General features: G+C 42.8%; 1 protein-coding gene across 1 annotated transcript in view; it reads right to left on the bottom strand.

Moving 5' to 3' along the window:
• Nucleotides 1-888: 888 nt before the first annotated feature.
• The window catches only part of DNAH6 (dynein axonemal heavy chain 6), a 313,929-nt gene continuing 298,079 nt past the window's right edge, over nucleotides 889-16,738 (bottom strand). The window contains exons 71-77 of the mRNA XM_007970043.3: nucleotides 14,258-14,387; nucleotides 11,819-11,946; nucleotides 7,838-8,023; nucleotides 7,232-7,304; nucleotides 6,243-6,394; nucleotides 4,284-4,506; nucleotides 889-1,067 (exon numbers count right to left, since the gene is read on the bottom strand). Coding sequence (XP_007968234.3) covers nucleotides 964-1,067; nucleotides 4,284-4,506; nucleotides 6,243-6,394; nucleotides 7,232-7,304; nucleotides 7,838-8,023; nucleotides 11,819-11,946; nucleotides 14,258-14,387 — 996 coding nt within the window. The 3' untranslated portion in view covers nucleotides 889-963. The remainder of the gene's footprint in view (nucleotides 1,068-4,283; nucleotides 4,507-6,242; nucleotides 6,395-7,231; nucleotides 7,305-7,837; nucleotides 8,024-11,818; nucleotides 11,947-14,257; nucleotides 14,388-16,738) is intronic.

Genomic DNA, 16,738 nt, shown 5'->3' with positions numbered 1-16,738 from the left:
TGCACTGATTTCTGGCAAAAGTGCTGTTACCTGCTTCTCTGCGACTTGAATCTGCTCTTAACTTCGATAGGTATGGGGATGAAGCGGGGAGGCAGAGATACACTGGGAGGCCTGACTCCGTTCCTCCAATTCTTTGTAAGAGGGTGGTGTGGCTCCCACCAAGGGCTCAACCCTAGCTGGGTGATTTCCCTGTTTCTTGGATGACATTATGGCTGAGGAAGCAGGCAGACCATTATTGGCAGGACCGACACAAGGTGGTTTGTCACACTGGCTGCTCCACTTGAGAACTGAGCCACCAGTCTCTGCTTTTGAGGTGGCAGAGGCTCAGATGCACCTGACTGGGACTTGGTTAGTTTTCATACAGAATCATCCTAAAGTGGAAGGGGAAAATCCTCCGTACTTGGGCAGGATTGGCCTGCCCTTTTGTGAAAGCATAGGCTCTTCCAAGGATTGTGATGCAGCCCCACAGAACGGGGAACTGACATCATAGGCCAACTTCTTATTATCCTGCTCATTTGCTCTACCAGTTGTGCTCACCGCATCAACCTCCCATGCACTGGACTCTGAGAGCCTTAATGTAGTCTAGAAACGGAAGCACCTGGGGCCTTTCATATCAGGGTGAAGAGGAAAGAAGCCTGTGAGGGGAAGCGAGTGCTGAGTCCTGACTCTTCCTGGGGGTCCCAGAAAGTAACTGATGGGAAGCTGCCTCTCACTTAGGGTTGGGGAGCAGGTTTAACAGGTGGGTGTTGAACCCACTGCTTCTACAGCGGAGCTTGGATTGCCAACAGAAAGAACTCAAACACTTTATTTTAAGGACATAAGAGAAATAAAAGTCACACTTAATACCTTTAAGTCAAATCAGAATTAACACCTTTTTGCTCACATATAAGTTATTCAAATCTTTTGCTCCCATTAGGAAAGATCTCGGGCCTGGTTCTTTTGTAGTGCTGAGGTGGCACGTTTTCATTCACTCAGCTGGCACAGCAAAGCTGACCCCTTGGCAATCCAGTAGTCTTTGGACCGCTTGGAGGGTAAGAGGACGGTGACCACAAAGTTGGTTGAATGTCCTAATGAAGGATATAGGAAAAAAAGGGTTGTTACTTAGAGAATAACTTCCTCATACAGAGAGGCTACAAAGAGTCAAGATATCTGGGTTCCAGTCCCAACTGGACAAATAGTCCTTTATGGGTTGTTTTATGCTTTATAAAATGAAGATTTTAGAACAAATAATTATTTAGGACTCGTCCAGCTTAGACTTCATAGAACTTTTTTTTTTTTGTTTTGAGACAGGGTCTCACTCTATCACCCAGGCTGGAAGTACAGTGGCACGATCTCAGCTCACTGCAACCTCTGCCCTCCTGGGTTCAAGTGATTCTCCTACCTCAGCCTCTTGAGTAGCTGGGGCTATAGGCGCATACCACCATGCCTGGCTACTTTTTGTATTTTTAGTAGAGGCGGGGTTTCACTAGTTGGCTAGGCTGGTCTCAAATTCCTGGCCTCAAATGATCCACCTGTCTTGGCCTCCCAAAGTGCTGGGATTACAGGCATGACCCACTGTGCCCGGCCTAATCATTTCTTAATAACCAGGATTCAAATGAGTTTCATATCTTGCAACAGTGATGTGTCTCTTAAATCTTTCAACTGGTAAGTTTCCCTCTGCTTCTTTTGCTGCTCCCTTGTAATATATTTGTTGAAACAACCAGACTGTTTGTCCTGTTAAGTTTCCCAGAATCTGGATTTTGATGACAGCATTGCTGTGGTGATTTTAAATATATTCCTCTCTTTCTGTAAGGGGAGGTTAGATCTAGAGGCATGACTACATTCAGGTTTGAGGTTTTTTTTTCCTTTTTTTTTTTTGTTTTTTGTTTTTTTGAGACAGGGTCTCATTCTTTTGCCCAGGCTGGAGTGCAGTGGTTTGATTATGGCTCACTGCAGACTTGAACTCCTGGACTCAAGTAATCCTCCTGCCTCAGTCTCCCAAGCAGCTGGGATTATAGGCGTGTGCACCACACCTTGCTAATTTTTGTATTTTTTTGTAGAGACAGGATTTCGCCATCTTGCCCAGGCTAGCAGGTTTGAGTTTTACGGCAAGAATACTTCTTTGGTAGTACGTACTCCTATCAGGAAGCACACTAGGTCTGATTGTCTTTCTTTTTTTGGAATATTAGTGGCCATTGATGACTACTACATAGGACTACCCTTCCTTTAAATAGCTGAAAAAGAGTTTCTTTTGATCCTTGTACAAGATGGGGTTTCTGTCACAGTTTCAGATAAGGTTAGGTTGTTGGTCCCCTCTCCCAGATTTGTAAGAATTCTTTATTCCAGGCTTCTATAGTTTGGATGTTTGATCCCTCCAAATCTCATGTTGAAATTTGATCCCCAGTGTTGGAGATGGGGCTTAATGGTGTTAAGGTGTTTGGGTGATGGGGGTCAGATCTCTGATGAGTAGATTAATACTCCTTGGAATGGGGGGTGAGCTGTCACTTTATTAGTTCTTGCGAGAGCTGCTTAAAAAGAGTCTGGCACCTCCCTCCCATCTTGCCTACTTCCTCTCTTGCCATGGGATCTCTACGCACCAGCTCCCTTTTGCCTTCTGCTATGAGTGGAAGCAGTTTAAGGCCCTCACCAGAAGCAGATGCTGGCACCAGCCTGCAGAACCATGAGCCAAATAAACTTTTCTTTAAAGTTACTCAGCCTCAGGTATTCCTTTATAGCAACACAAACACAAACAAACTAAGACAGCTGGATTTTTTTTTTAAAATTGAGATGGGGGTTTCACTAGGTTGCCCAGGCTGGTGTTGAACTCTGGGGCTCAAATGATCCTCCCACCTTAGCCTCTTGAGTAGCTGGGACTACAGGCACGTGATATCACACCTGGCCAGACAGCTGGATTTTTTTCAAAATAGAAGGTCAGTGATGATGAATTTAAAGCATTTGTATGTTCAAAACTGTCTTTATTCACTTCCCTTTTGGAAGATGGTTTGCTCGTGTTTTGAATTCTGGTTCAAAGGTATTTTTCCTCAACCCTTTGAAGGTGATTCTCCATTATCTTTTTATATGCACTGTGGATAATGAGAGTTGACTGATATCAATCTGATTCTGATTCTCTGGGATTTCAGTTCCAGCATATATTAAACATTGTCTCTTCTCTTTGGTTATTTTGAGAATTTTTTTTTTTGTCTCTGACAGTCTTAAGTATCACTTTGGTATATCTAGGTTTCTTTGAAGATTTGATTACTTGTTGTATGTTGCTAAAAATCATTCCTTACACTTTGTGAGACCTCATAATCTAAGGATTCAAGTGTTTCTTTAGTTTTGGGAAATTACCAGCCATTATTTTTTCAAACATTCTCTCTCCTCCATTCTTTATTTTCTTCTTCCAGGTTGCCTAGAAAACTAGAAGAATGTTGCAAATTCTGGCTCCTCCCACAGGGTCACTTCTTTCCCCTCTCACTATGCTGTATTCAAGGCGACTTTCCCAGTTCATTTTCTCTGTTCATTCTTCAGCTGTCCCTCGGTGTATCTGTTGAGGTGGCTTTCTTTCTGTCTGCTTTCTTTTTTCAGAGCTGTATCTCAGTTTCAGATCCACTCAGAGTTTTGCATCAGGGCTTTCCATTTGTTCATTTGTTTATTTATTTATTTGTGACGGAGTTTTCGCTCTTGTTACCTAGGCTGGAGTACAGCGGCCCAATCTCGGCTCACTGCAACCTCTGCCTCCCAAGTTCAAATGATTCTCCTGCCTCAGCCTCCCAAGTAGCTGTGAATACAGGCACCCGCCACCATGTAGGCTAATTTTTCGTACTTAGTAGAGACAGGGTTTCACTGTGTTGGTCAGGCTAGTCTTGAACTCCTGACCTCAGGTGATTCACCCACCTTGGCCTCCCAAAGTGCTGGGATTAAAGGGGTGAGCCACCTTGCCCAGCCTATTCATTTATTTTAAAATCTCTTTTATGATGAGTAAAAATGGATTTGGTGAGAAAAAGAGAGATTTTAGTGTCTATTCAGGCCACCATTTTGAAAGTGGAAGTCTCTACTTGTTAAATTCTATTTTCTATTCCTTAGATTCTAATAGAAGCAATAATTAATTCTATAATATTAATCTACAGTCAGAACAAATAGAATTTATAATTACATTTATGAATTTTGTATGTTATAGGCGGCTTCATTTTAAGTCTAGATAATTGGTCCAAGGGAGATCTTGGGCCAATTACAGCTTAGTGTTTGGACTTTGATGGAAGATTGCATTTGGTCATTATTTGAACTAATCTTAAGAACATCCTCACCTGTGGTTGAGAGTGCTCCTGCCCGGGCTCCTGTTTTATAAAGTGGGGAGTGGTAAAGTGTTGGGCTTGGCTCATAATTTTGTTGCGGTTCAAAATGCACCACAGGCAGCATTGGATTCATCTGTCCGGGCAATGCGTCTTCTACCACCATTTCCTTATCATCCCATCGAGAAGCATCCATGAACATCCCATGAACAAGAACACCATCCTCAGGAGAGGGCAACTGAAAGATACCCACAAGTCTCAAAGTGAGAGGGGGAAAAGGGATCAGCAGGTATGAGTCACTTCCTATGTCCCACATCCTCACCAGGTAATTCTAAAAAACACTCTATACATTGCTGTTATTATTCACATTTTAGAGAGGTCAATCTTGAGGCTCTGAGAGGCAAAAAAATGTAATAATAATGTAATGACTTTTCCCCTTTTCATGGGAGGTGGAGGAGTACTGAGATTATCGTCTGTTATTCTTAGCAAGGGTTTTCAAGGATTTGGATGCCCTCCTAGAAGAGAGATTATATATCTGCAATAATATTTACAGAGTGTCCATGGAAAATTCCTTTTTGTTCTTTCTCTCTCTCTTTTTAAAATTATGCTTACTTTTAAGTGTTTGTATTAAATAAGAAAGAGGGAGAGTGAGAAACCCTGCCCATCAGAGTCCTGTGATTGGATGTCTCCACCGGTGCACTTTTTTTTTTTTTTTTTGCACCAGTTGTGGGTATCTGAATCATTCTTCCTCAAACCCTGAGTGGATTTGGCCAATTCTGGCCCCAGGTCTTTAGATAATTGGAGCCTCACGTCGGCAGGCAGAGGACTAAGCAGTTTGGATAATATGTAGTGCATTTTATAGTGAATAAAAGGATGGTAAACTAAATTCTTTTTAGCTGGTCTTTGCTTTTTGGTGTCCTAAACTTTCTGTTTCTTGGGTGCAGCAGGGTGGGCCTTCCTGTTTTTGGGCTGCCACATACGTTTATGCAGATTTGCCTGAAAACTATCCTGCTACCTACTGGGTGTCCATCATCTGGGCATCCACCCAGAGGGAGCACCTTTTCCTATGCTGAGCCAAGGAGGCAAATGGGCTGACAGTGGTCTTGGCTGTTTGTAACAGAGATAAAGGTGTTTAAACACATACCCTGTGTTTAGACCAGTATATGTGCCTGTCACATGATACTGGCTGTTTCCTTTACACCGCACTACAGGCCCGTCTCCTGGTCTGTTGGTGGCAGACATTTGCTAGGTGGGCCAGGAGACAGGCCAGCTAGACAGTCTGAGGTCTCCCCAGATCTCAGAGATTGTAAGGTATTCTCATGGCTCAGCACACATGAGCCAAGCAGAGCCATGGTATGAACTGGGATGGGGTGGAGGGACAGAGCCCTGGTGGTCACTGTAAACTTCTGTCTGTCAGAATCAGCCGCTGTGGCAGATGGAGTGTGCTGAGCGTAGACCAGGGCAGGCTGGTCCTGGAAGCTCCAGTGGGGGCTTTAATGTGGGTGTTGCTTTGCCTCCCTGGAGTCTCAAGTTTTCCTTACATGGGAAACTTGATACCCTCTTCTTAAGACAAGAAGGATCTTAAAATAATAAGAGGTGCAGACATGTCAACAATTGCTCCAACACATACAGCTGGAGAAAGGCAGTGTCAGAATTCAAACTCAGGCTTGTCTAGTTTTTAAATCCTTGCTGTTAACTTCTTGCTATATTGATTCTGTAAGATGAAGGTTACTAAAGGTAGCTAAAAAATAAAATAATATTGCTTTAAATGTATTTCTATAAATCAGACTAGTTGAGGCAGTTCCCATCTGGTCATTGCTAATTGGGGAGCTTATCTTGGAGGTGTGATTACTGCCCTGCCCTTCCTGCTCCTGCCGATGGGAGGTGGTGGCAGTGGGGCATGGGAGGTTGTCTGAAATCTTCAAGGACAGTGGGATAGAAGCTGCTTTGCCACAACAGCCAGGTGGACAATACCTCCATGTCCATGGGCAGTTCTTGTCCAAATTGCACTGTCTTGGCAGCTTCTATCACTGCAGCTTGATCCCGATAGGTGGGAATTACGTTGTATTTGAAACTTAGCTCATCTATAGGCAAATTGTATTTTCGAGCATGATTTTGAAGAGTTCCTGTAATTATGGAAATCAGAAAGCCGCGTTCAAAACAACACTGCTACTCCCCAGGCACTCCCCCTTCACACAAACCAGGCTGCCCTGGCATTAGAGAGCCTTCCCACTACAGAGAAAACCCAGCTCTTAATATCTTCCTCTGAGTTAGTTCACAGGGTCAGGAAGCCTGTGGGTCATGTTGGGAGGTAAGGGCCCAAAGGATGGACAAGCTCTGGTCCTGGTTGGGAAAGGAGGGAAGAAGGCCAGTATGCAGTGCATTGCCCTGACATAAGGGAGACAAATGAGTGAGGCAGTTTCCGAGCCCAATCTCGCTAACTTTAGGATTTTGCCCAGCTTGTTTTATATGGGCTGTTTAATAGGTATTAAGAATGAGAGAGATGAAGGGCTTGGGTCATTAGCATCGAGTTGCTCACAGGCTCTAGCCCCTTCTGAAGAGGCTAGATTCCCCAAGGGCTGATGGAAGCACATCAAGAGAATTTCTCAGAGGGAGGGAAGCTGCTCACAGCTGGGGCCTGAGCAGGTGGACAGCAGATGACGCCCTTGAGCGTGGGTCACATGGGGAACTGAGGCACACTGTGTTCGTGGAGGCAGCAGTGCCTGCACTTATGTAACTTGAGAGGGGCAGGGATTAGGTTGCTGGGGAACATCTGCTATCTCTGTCATCTTTCCTCTGCCCCCCACAAGTGAGGAAGCGCAGGACCTTGTTAGATTGCCCTATGATCAATAGCCTCATTGTTAAAGCATTAGCAGCCATGTCATTTCCCCAGGACCTCAAAACCCTGTGTATGACAATCCATGGCCTTTCCTGTGGGGTTTTTCTAGGGGAAGTGCTGGTACCTGTTAGAAATCCTTGAGGAAAGAAGAAACCGGAGATCCAGTAGGACTTAGGCTGTCCTCTTTTGAGCCACAACTGAAGGAGAAACATACTCATAATAAACATTATTTCTGGGATGGAATTTGTTTTCTAAAGCAAAGTCCTATTTGAGGAGAGTTTCTCAGGAGGCAGAAACTAAAGCAGCCCTGAGTTAGTCACCACCCCCATTTCACTGCCTGCCCCGTTCCCCTTCCTGTTCTGCCAGCCTGATGACTGCGGACCCAGAGCCTGGTTATTGTGGGGTATGTGAGAGGGAGACAGCAGCAAAGTTATCTGGGGTTTGGACTCATCTCAGTTGGTCTGTACCTCACTGTGGGGTCCCATGAATTAGAGCTGAAACCCCAATTAATTAAAGTGGAACTAAAGTGGAATGTGGGGATGAGTGCCTAGGGCAAACGATATTATAATCAGTATAAGATGTGTAAAGTGATGCCATTCTGGACATTTCTTTTTCTCTGGGCTCAGATTATCCATCAGTGACTGTGGATATCTTTAGCCAGTGCTTCTTAGGGACCTTAGGCCAACTATGCCATCAGACTCATTGAAACCCAGTGAAGAAATTTTCTTACATCCACAAATGAGGTCCTCAGGATAAGGTCTTTGACCCACGACCCTAGTGGCTTCAGGGATGGGTAGGCTGTGTTGGACCACAGAGCGGGAACCTGGTTGTTGAGGAAACTGTTATACACTTTTTCCATTTCTTCAGACATCACCACGAATCCAGCGATGGCTTTGTTGAGTGTTTCCAGAGAAGTCTGAAAGAACAGAAAAGGGGTTAGTGGCCTTTGTAGATGTCATTATCCAGTGTCAGTGACACACATTCATGACAGCAGGTGCTGCCTTGCCCGGAGGTGCCACTTGCTGGGTTCTGTTCTCTGTGCACACTGTCTGTTTCCCAGACCCTCCAACATTTCATGCATTATTACAATATGTGACCGTTGTGGTGTAACACTTGAGGGTGGCAGTTGATAGTAGAGTCCAATGCGGTGGAAAGAAGGAAGCAGAAATGTCTCCTGAAGCCTGGAGAAGCGACTGGGAGAAATGCCACTGTCCAGCAGTCTTCCAGGCCAAAAGAAAAATAGGTCTGACTGTGATTTGGGGACCACAGGGTGTGAGGAGGAGGGGGAGATGGGGAGTGAGAACCACCTCATGCTACTGGTCATCTCTGCTCAGGGGGTTCCCGCAACCCCCAGAGTTAGTGCAGAAAGAGGAGAGTCTTTTTTTTTTTTTTTTTTTAGATAGAGTCTTGCTCTGTCACCAGGCTGGAGTGCAGTGGTGTGATCTCGGATCACTGCAACCTCCACCTCCTGGGTTCAAGTGATTCTCCTGCCTCAGTGTGCCAAGTAGTTGGGATTACAGGCATGCACCACCATGCCCAGATAATTTTTGTATTTTTAAAGGGGTTTTGCCATGTTGGCCAGGCTGGTCTCGAACTCCCGACCTTAGGAGATCCGCCCACCTTGACCTCCCAACATGCTGGGATTACAGATGTGAGCCACCGCGCCTGGCTGGAAAGGGGAGAGTCTTAGATGACACTAATCTTCTAGTTGGCATCAGATGGTCTCCTTGTACTGGAAACACCTCCTTAAACCATGTCTGGTAGCCTCTCCTCCTCTCACCAGAAGATGGAGGCAGGCAGTAGTCCTGGGAGACACTGGGCTGGAGTGGAGTACAGGGCGATATTTGCCACCTGGCTAAAGAGGAGCGAGTGCATGTAGGTGGGTTATGGCCCTCACGGTTGCAGTGTTGTGAAAACTGCCATATACCGGGAAAATATAATAGGAAGATATTAGAGGTAAAATTTATGTTGACTAAGCAACCAAATAAGGACTGGGACCACATGCACAGTGTCTTAGCGACAGGCACTGTGTGGATAAAACAAGGCTACACATCCTTCCATTCTTTCATAGGTTTATTTGTTGGTTCCCTTCTCCCTGTACCTCTTTTCACAAGAGGCAGCGGTAGAAAAAAGAAGTGTTTTACTTAGATTTGTCCTTAGGATCTGAGGAACCATCTGCAGCAGAGTGCAGGAAAGAGGCCCTTAGCCAGAGCCAAGACCATCCTCCATGGTAGACCTGGAAATAGGAAGAAGTAGCAGAAGACTCATCCAGAGAGAACACAAAAAATGATAGAGGTGGAGGGAACAGACTGCTGAGACCTTCAAGGTCTGCTTGAAATAGAAAGAGGTCATGTTGCAGTCGATTCTCCCAAAGGAGGCAGCCAACACACAGATGTATTAAATGGGAGAAAGAGTACTTTAAAGGCCTTCCTTCCCCTGTGGCTTGGAAGCCAACACAGGGTGGCCTCGTCACTCCCAGGACCCGCCCTATTCCACAGTTCTGTCTGGAGGAGAGTGGGTTAGCCAGGATGGCATTCCTGGGTGCTGCTCCCTTCCCCTGGCTTTCGTATTGCCACTACAGTACTATCTGGCTGTTCCCAAAGGGAAGGGAAGGTGAGGCTGGGAACAAAGCCAGGGCAAAGCAGGACCAAGCCTTGTGGTCTAGGACTAGAGGTCAGGCGAGGAAGGCCTCTGGCACAGGCACAGCATGCCATGGTGGGCACCTCCCTTCTGATGGGAATGCTTGGTTGTGGTTCCTGATGGCCCTGCAGGCCACCTGTCCCTGGGCTCCTCCCCTTACGCTTCCATTAGGTGAATTCCTCTGTTAGTGGTGGACTGGGGCTTGTTTGACCAGAAAAAGTGACCAAAGGAGACCTGAGAGTCACATTTGTTCACCTGTACATTCAAATATTTGTGGAAGATTTAGTATGCCAGTTACTAAGGAAACAAAGACGACGAATGTAACAGCTCCCTTGTTTTTAAGAAATTCTTTGTTAGAGTAGCCATACTCATAGGTGGGAAATTACAAAAAGTGTAACGAATACAGTGGTGGATACAGAGACCTGAGATGACAGGGCCTTGAGGATGGGACCCTAACTCATCTGGCAGTAGAGGGAAGGGCTGGTCTCCAGGAAGACATAATGGAGGAAGTGACATCTGGTCTTATCTTCAAGTGGGTGAAAGTTCATGATGTGGAAAGGGCAAGACATGAGTAGCATCCATCTCCTGGTGTTCCTCAAAACAACAGCACTTCCTTAGTGTTAGCTGGGCACATAGCACCCCATCTAGAGACTCCTTTCCCAGCCACCCTTGCAGCTGGGGTGTGGCCATGTGACCAAGTTTTGGCTAATGGGATGTAAGAGGAAAAGATGTACACTACCACTGGATCACATTTTTATAAGGAAGCTGCTTTTCCTTGCTCTCTCTTTCCTACTTCCCACTGGCTGGCAAAAGGGGACAACTGGGGCAGTCACCTTAGACCCAGACACGGAAGTTGTCTTTTGGGACTGGAAGAGCCAACCTGTTTATCCCTGGATGAGCTCACAAAGCAGAATTCACTACCTGCCCAAGACAGGGCTCCCTCGGGACTGTTAGGGGAGAGTAAAGTGAATTTTTATCTTGTTTTGGACTATGTTATGGGGGTCTTTATCATAGTAGCTTAGTCTATACCCCAATTCATTCAATATAGAAGGAAATAAGCCCTGACCCGGCAACCTGACCAGGAGACTGAGAGAGGAGAGAGACTTAGCTTGCTGACTTTGGTGCATACCTGACTAGATGCCACAGTCCCAAGGTGAAGACCACATACTCAGCTGATCCAGGGTCCACCTAACCAACAAGCCTAGGTATTGCCAGCCAAGCAGCAACATCCAGAGACTTTGCCTTTCTGATGGGGAACAGCAATGGTCTTTAGCTGTAAAAGATCTCTCCCAGTTCTCCCCCAATCTTATCCCCAAGTCTTGACCTTGAAGTAGGTGTTTGGTTCCCTGATTAGCAGTAACACTTTTCCTGTTAATGCTCAATATTTGCTAATAGTTATTCTTTTTCTCTTATCAAAGTTATGCACAGAGAAACTAGGAAGGCCTTTGACCATCATTATCAATGCAAGGCAATGCAGAGAGAAACTATCTATGAACATAAAGCAGAAGATCAAACAGGTGTTTGCAAATTTTAGCGGCATTAAAATCATCCGGAGAGTTTATTTAAAATTCATATTCCCAGGCTCTGCTTCAAGAAATTCTAACTCAGTAGGTCTTGAGTGGGATCAAGGAATCCACATGCTGAACACACCACAGGGGACTCTAATGCAGGCATTCTGTGGCCCACACTGACAGATTCTGGTTTTCACGGTCTTGCTTAAAGACTATGTTATTAAATGCAAACTAGACATTAGGAACAAGCACTGAATTACTCTTAACTGAGTGCTTAGGTCTCTGATCAATTTCTAGTGAGTCAACAGAATCTAAGGGTGTAAGGATAAGGAGGAGACTGAGAATTTGTAATATTACATATTCACTCCATCGTTATTAGAAAATGGGAATACAGATTCATTAGAGAAGGATAAAATCATTTTTAGACTCATTGGACTTGAAGAGTTGTTAGTGTATCCAAATGGAAATGCCAAAGTAATAGGAACGGAAGAATTTCGTATTATACAATTCTCTACAAAGCTTTGATGCTCAATAGCAATGATGAAAGTAAGCTCTCATACGTGAATTAACTTCAGCAGGTTGTTAAACCGGTCCACTTCCTGTCCAAGAACAGTGGTCAAGGAGTTCAGGCGTCCTTGAGGATCCTTGACGAAAAGGCCTTCAGAAGCACCCTCCATTTCCAGTTTTTCTGAAACATACACAGCGATTCCTCAGGCTAGTCATCATTGATTTGTTCTCACAATATTGCTAAGGCAATGTGCTTATTTTAACATTTTAAAAAAGCCAGCTTTTCTCATTGTTTAAGCCAGACACATAGCATTTAAATGTGACATTTCTATAATTTAGAATGCTTTTGTGATTCACCTGTGTTTATATACAAGCAATCACAGAAAATTAAGCTTAAATTCATTTGTATCAGGACATATATATACATACACACATACTTTTTTTTCCTCAAACACTAAACCATTGCATTTCATTTCTTCCCTTAAAGCATGTTCCCCATGGGTATTTTCATCTTCCCAGCCAGTTTGAGCTATGTGGTCTACGGCAATGGGACAGGAGAAGTAGGTTCTTGTTGCTTAAGTGAGATCATAGAAAGACTAGCTGTGCTAATGTAGAAGGAGGACTGGAAAAAGGAAGGAGAAGCCTGCTCATTTTCATTCTGGTTGACTGTGGGGAGGAGGTGAGGGGTTGAGAGGGAAGAGGATGAAATGGAAGGTCAGTATGGCTCAGTGGTATCGGCAAGTTTGATGAGAGGTTTGAAAGGTTTCCAATGTGGAATGAGGGGGGTTGGCAGGAGGGCACAGGAAGGTGTGCCTGGCTTTGGCTGATTGGGAGGCAGAGCCCTGAAGGGTTCAGTGGCAAATGCTAGCAGGACAAAGTGGTTGCCTGGTAGATAAGGAACATTCCAGAGACTAGACGGTCCAGGGACCCTGAGTCTCCCCTTCTACCATACAAGTGTTTAAATCTCCCACTTCCCTGCTCACCTTCACTGAATAGAAAAGGTTGGGGGCAGGAGACTGACACACACACACACACACACACACACACACACACACAGAGAGAGAGAGAGAGAGAGACTTAGTGTTTATCCCATGTTACTGGCATTATTTAAAGGGACTGATTACATTATTAAACAGGCTCATGGTTCAAACTGGATGGAAAATGTAGCTCTTCTTTCTCCCTACAATCCACCAAATGCAGGTTCAGATGAAAATGATATGAGCTACGAAAGAGGAAGGAACGGCCTTTTCCTTGCGTATTTGCAAAAAGTATGTGTAAACAAATGACTATGACGTACATATATCAAATTCCTTCTTGACCACACACATTTGGCTGCTGGACAAAAATTCCTCAGCAGTGCCAATGAGTCTAATCCCTTGGGTCCACAGTGCTGTGGTTACATGTCCCTGGTCTTCTCTTTCCACCATTCCTCTCAGGGCTATTTCAAACTCTCAGTTCTTTTGCTGAGCCAATTGCTTTCCTGTCCCCTCAGTCTAAGCAGATGATCTGCTTAGCATTTCACAGTAAAAGTACAAGCTTTATGAAGCCTGGAGAGAAAAACCTCCTAGGTGTCAATGGGATTCTACCAAACAAGTGCACGGTCTCTGCAGCTATCCATTCATCTCTCCATCCTTTTCCCAACCAGCACTCCATCTTATATTTATTGATCTTATATTTATTGACTGTTTGCTTCAACAACAGAATTCTCTAACCAAGCAGACATTCTCTTGAGGGCTTGCTTCTAGGAGGCAGATAACTGACTTCTGAAACCCCAAGGCTCCTTTTATTCCAGGGGCTTATTAAGGGCATTGGCAAGACTCAGTTGCTGTTTTTTTCTGTCCCAATTTTCTTTTTCCTATAATGACATCTCTTCCAACCATGAATAAATAAGACATCTAAATCTCCTACCGATTAAGAAAAGTGTTAAAATAGATCTCTTGTGATCATTCAGGAAGACTCTTTCACTTATCAGAAAACAAGATGAAAGTAATTTAGCCATGTCTTCTAAATGGAGAAAAAATTGAAATGGATTCTAGAGCAGGACTGTCCAGTAGAGCTTTTAATGATGATGGAAGTGTTCTCTATCTGTACTGTCCAATGACAGCACTCGAAATGTGACTGGTGCAAATGAGGACATGAATTTTAAATTATATTAAATTTAAATTTAGGAAGCCATATGTGGCTAGGGGCTATTTTCTAGCACAGCACAGGTCTAGAGACAGTAGAATAATGAAATCAAGGGAAGCTCAGGAAAAAGTCTGGTTAAAGTTACGTTGAGCTGGAAACCAAGTTCCTCCTAATGCTTCTGGCAGTTGAGATGCTGAGATGCTGTAAGCTTCTAGTCTATAAATGAAGAGCTCCATGTCAAAAGAGCTCTTTAGGTTAAAAAAAGTCTACATAATAAGCAGGTTTTGACATCTGTTTATCACTCAGTTCTCTGAGTATATTCCTGAAATTCCTATTACATACAAATTCCTAGAATTATTTATTACCTGGAACTCTGGCCTGGACGGAAGCAACAAGTTCTTGAACAATTTCGTCATTGCTTTTTCCCTCTCCACCAGTAGATGACCTTGGCTGAACCTCAAGTATGGTGTTGATTAAAGTGTTGGTCTCTTTGTACTGTAATGGCAGTAAGAGACAGAACAGTGAAGACTCAAATTCTCAAAAAATAAATTTGCAGCACATAGAATTATTTACAAAAGTAAAGGCAGCTCTCTAAAACAATACTATTTATTTTCTCTTTCTTTTATTGTGGTAAGAACAATTACATGAGATCTACCCTCTTAACAAATTTTAAGTGTGGAAGACAGTATTTATTGCTGACTACAGGTACAATGTTGCACAAAAGATTTCTAGCGCTGATTCATCTTGCTTGACTGCAACTTTATGCCTGTTGATTAGTAATTCCCCATTTCCCCCTCTCCCGAGCCCCTGGCAACTACCATTCTACTCTTTAATTCTATGAATTTGACTATTTTAGATAACTCCATAAAAGTTAAATCATGCAGTATTTGTCTTTTTGTGACTGGCTTAAAGCAATTTTATTTTCTATCTTGAAGGTAGAGTTGGTAAAATGTGGTCATTGGAAATGCCCAGTACATAGTTGTTACTGTCATACTAAAAATTTTTTTGTTGAGCAACAGTGTAAATGTACTTAATGGGCCGGGCCCAGTGGCTCATGCCTGTAATCCCAACACTTTGGGTGGTCAAGGCAGGAAGACTGCTTTAGCTCAAAAGGGATTGCTTTAGCCCAAGAGTTTGAGACCAACATGGGCAACATGGTAAGTCTCTGTCACTACAAAAAAAAAAAAAAAAATTAGCTGGGTGTGGTGGTGTGCACCTGCGGTCCTAGTTACTTGGGAGGCTGAATGGGGAATAGCTTGAGCCCAGGAGTTAGAAGCTGCAGTGAACTATGATCTCACCACTGCACTCTAGCCAGGGCAACAGAGGGAGGCCCTATTTCAAAAGGAAAGAAAAGAAAAATAAATACATAAATAAATGTACTTAATGACACTGAACTGTATGCTTAAAAATGATTAAAATGTACATTTTCTGTTATATATATTTTACTACAATAAAGAATGGTTAAACATTTTTAAGTTGATCAGTTGAAAGAAATTATGAAAGTGAGGGAAAAATCGTGAGAACACAGTTTCAGGTCATTCTTTTATTCAATTAACTTTTTTTTAATTAGAAAAATATGGCTTATTACACAAAAATTTGAAGATAGAAAAATACAAAGAAAAAATACTCATGATACTTACTTTCCAGATATAATTACTTATAATGAAGTAATATTTAACTAAATAAACTATAGTTTACTTCAACTTGGACACTTTCCGTATATATGTGCATATGGTTTGCAAAATTGAGCTAATAAATTTATGTAATATTAATTCATTTTCAATACTATGAGTCTTCTAGTATCACTGAAAAATCCTCATTAACCATGCTTTAAGTGACTAAGTGATAATTTAAGGGACAATGTCATACTAATTATGGTATAAATGTACCATAATTAATATGAATTACTTATCTATTTTTTGGAAATTTCTAGTTTTTTGATTTTATTAGACTTTTTTTTTTGAGATGGAGTCTCACTCTGTTGCTCAGGCTGGAGTGCAGTGGCGTGATCTTGGCTCACTGCAACCTCTGCCTCCAGGCTCAAGCGATTCTGTCTCAGCCTCCAAGTAGCTGGGATTACAGGCACCCGTCACCATGCCTGGCTAATTTTTACAGTTTTAGTAGAGACAGGGTTTCACCATGTTGGCCAGGCTGGTCCTGAATGCCTAGCCTCAAGTGACTCACCTGCTTTGGCCTCCCAAAGTGCTGGGATTACAAGTGTGAGCCACCACGCCCAGGCGATATTATTACACTTGGGGAATAGAATATGTTTGTATGAATTTCATCCACCATTTTTGAAATTCTTTAAATGATAGATTAAGTAGAGGCAATACTTTAAAACTGGGTATTACCATATTAATTTCTAAAAACATTGTATCAATTTATATTTCCAACAATAGTGCATCATAAAGCCTGTCTTTCTATGTCTTTGCAAGAATTAATATTATTACTTAAACAAATGTTTCTAATTTAATAGATAAAATAGTTTCTCATTTTTTGCACTTCTTTAAGAATTTAAATCTTGAAAAATATGTTCATTGACCATCTATATTACTCCTTTATGAATTATTCATAATGTTTTTTGCACATCTTTGATTTTTAGCATTTTATTATTTATTAATTTATAAGATAATTCTATAATATGGAAAGGTAACTTTTCAGTTTATGTTTCAAAAAAATTTTGATTTACCACTTGTCTTAATTTTTTAAAAAGCATTTTAGATTCACAGGGTACATGTGCAGGTTTGTTACACGGATGTGTTGAGTGGTGCTGAAGTTTGGGCTTCTATTGAACTTCATCACCCAAATAGTGAACATAGTATCTAACAGGTTGTTTTTCAAATCTT

This window comes from Chlorocebus sabaeus, chromosome 14 (assembly GCF_047675955.1).
Source record: "Chlorocebus sabaeus isolate Y175 chromosome 14, mChlSab1.0.hap1, whole genome shotgun sequence".
In the NCBI taxonomy this organism is placed as follows: Eukaryota; Metazoa; Chordata; class Mammalia; order Primates; family Cercopithecidae; genus Chlorocebus; species Chlorocebus sabaeus.
Note: the sequence above shows the minus strand (reverse complement) of the source record. Positions and strands in the feature narration are given on the sequence as shown.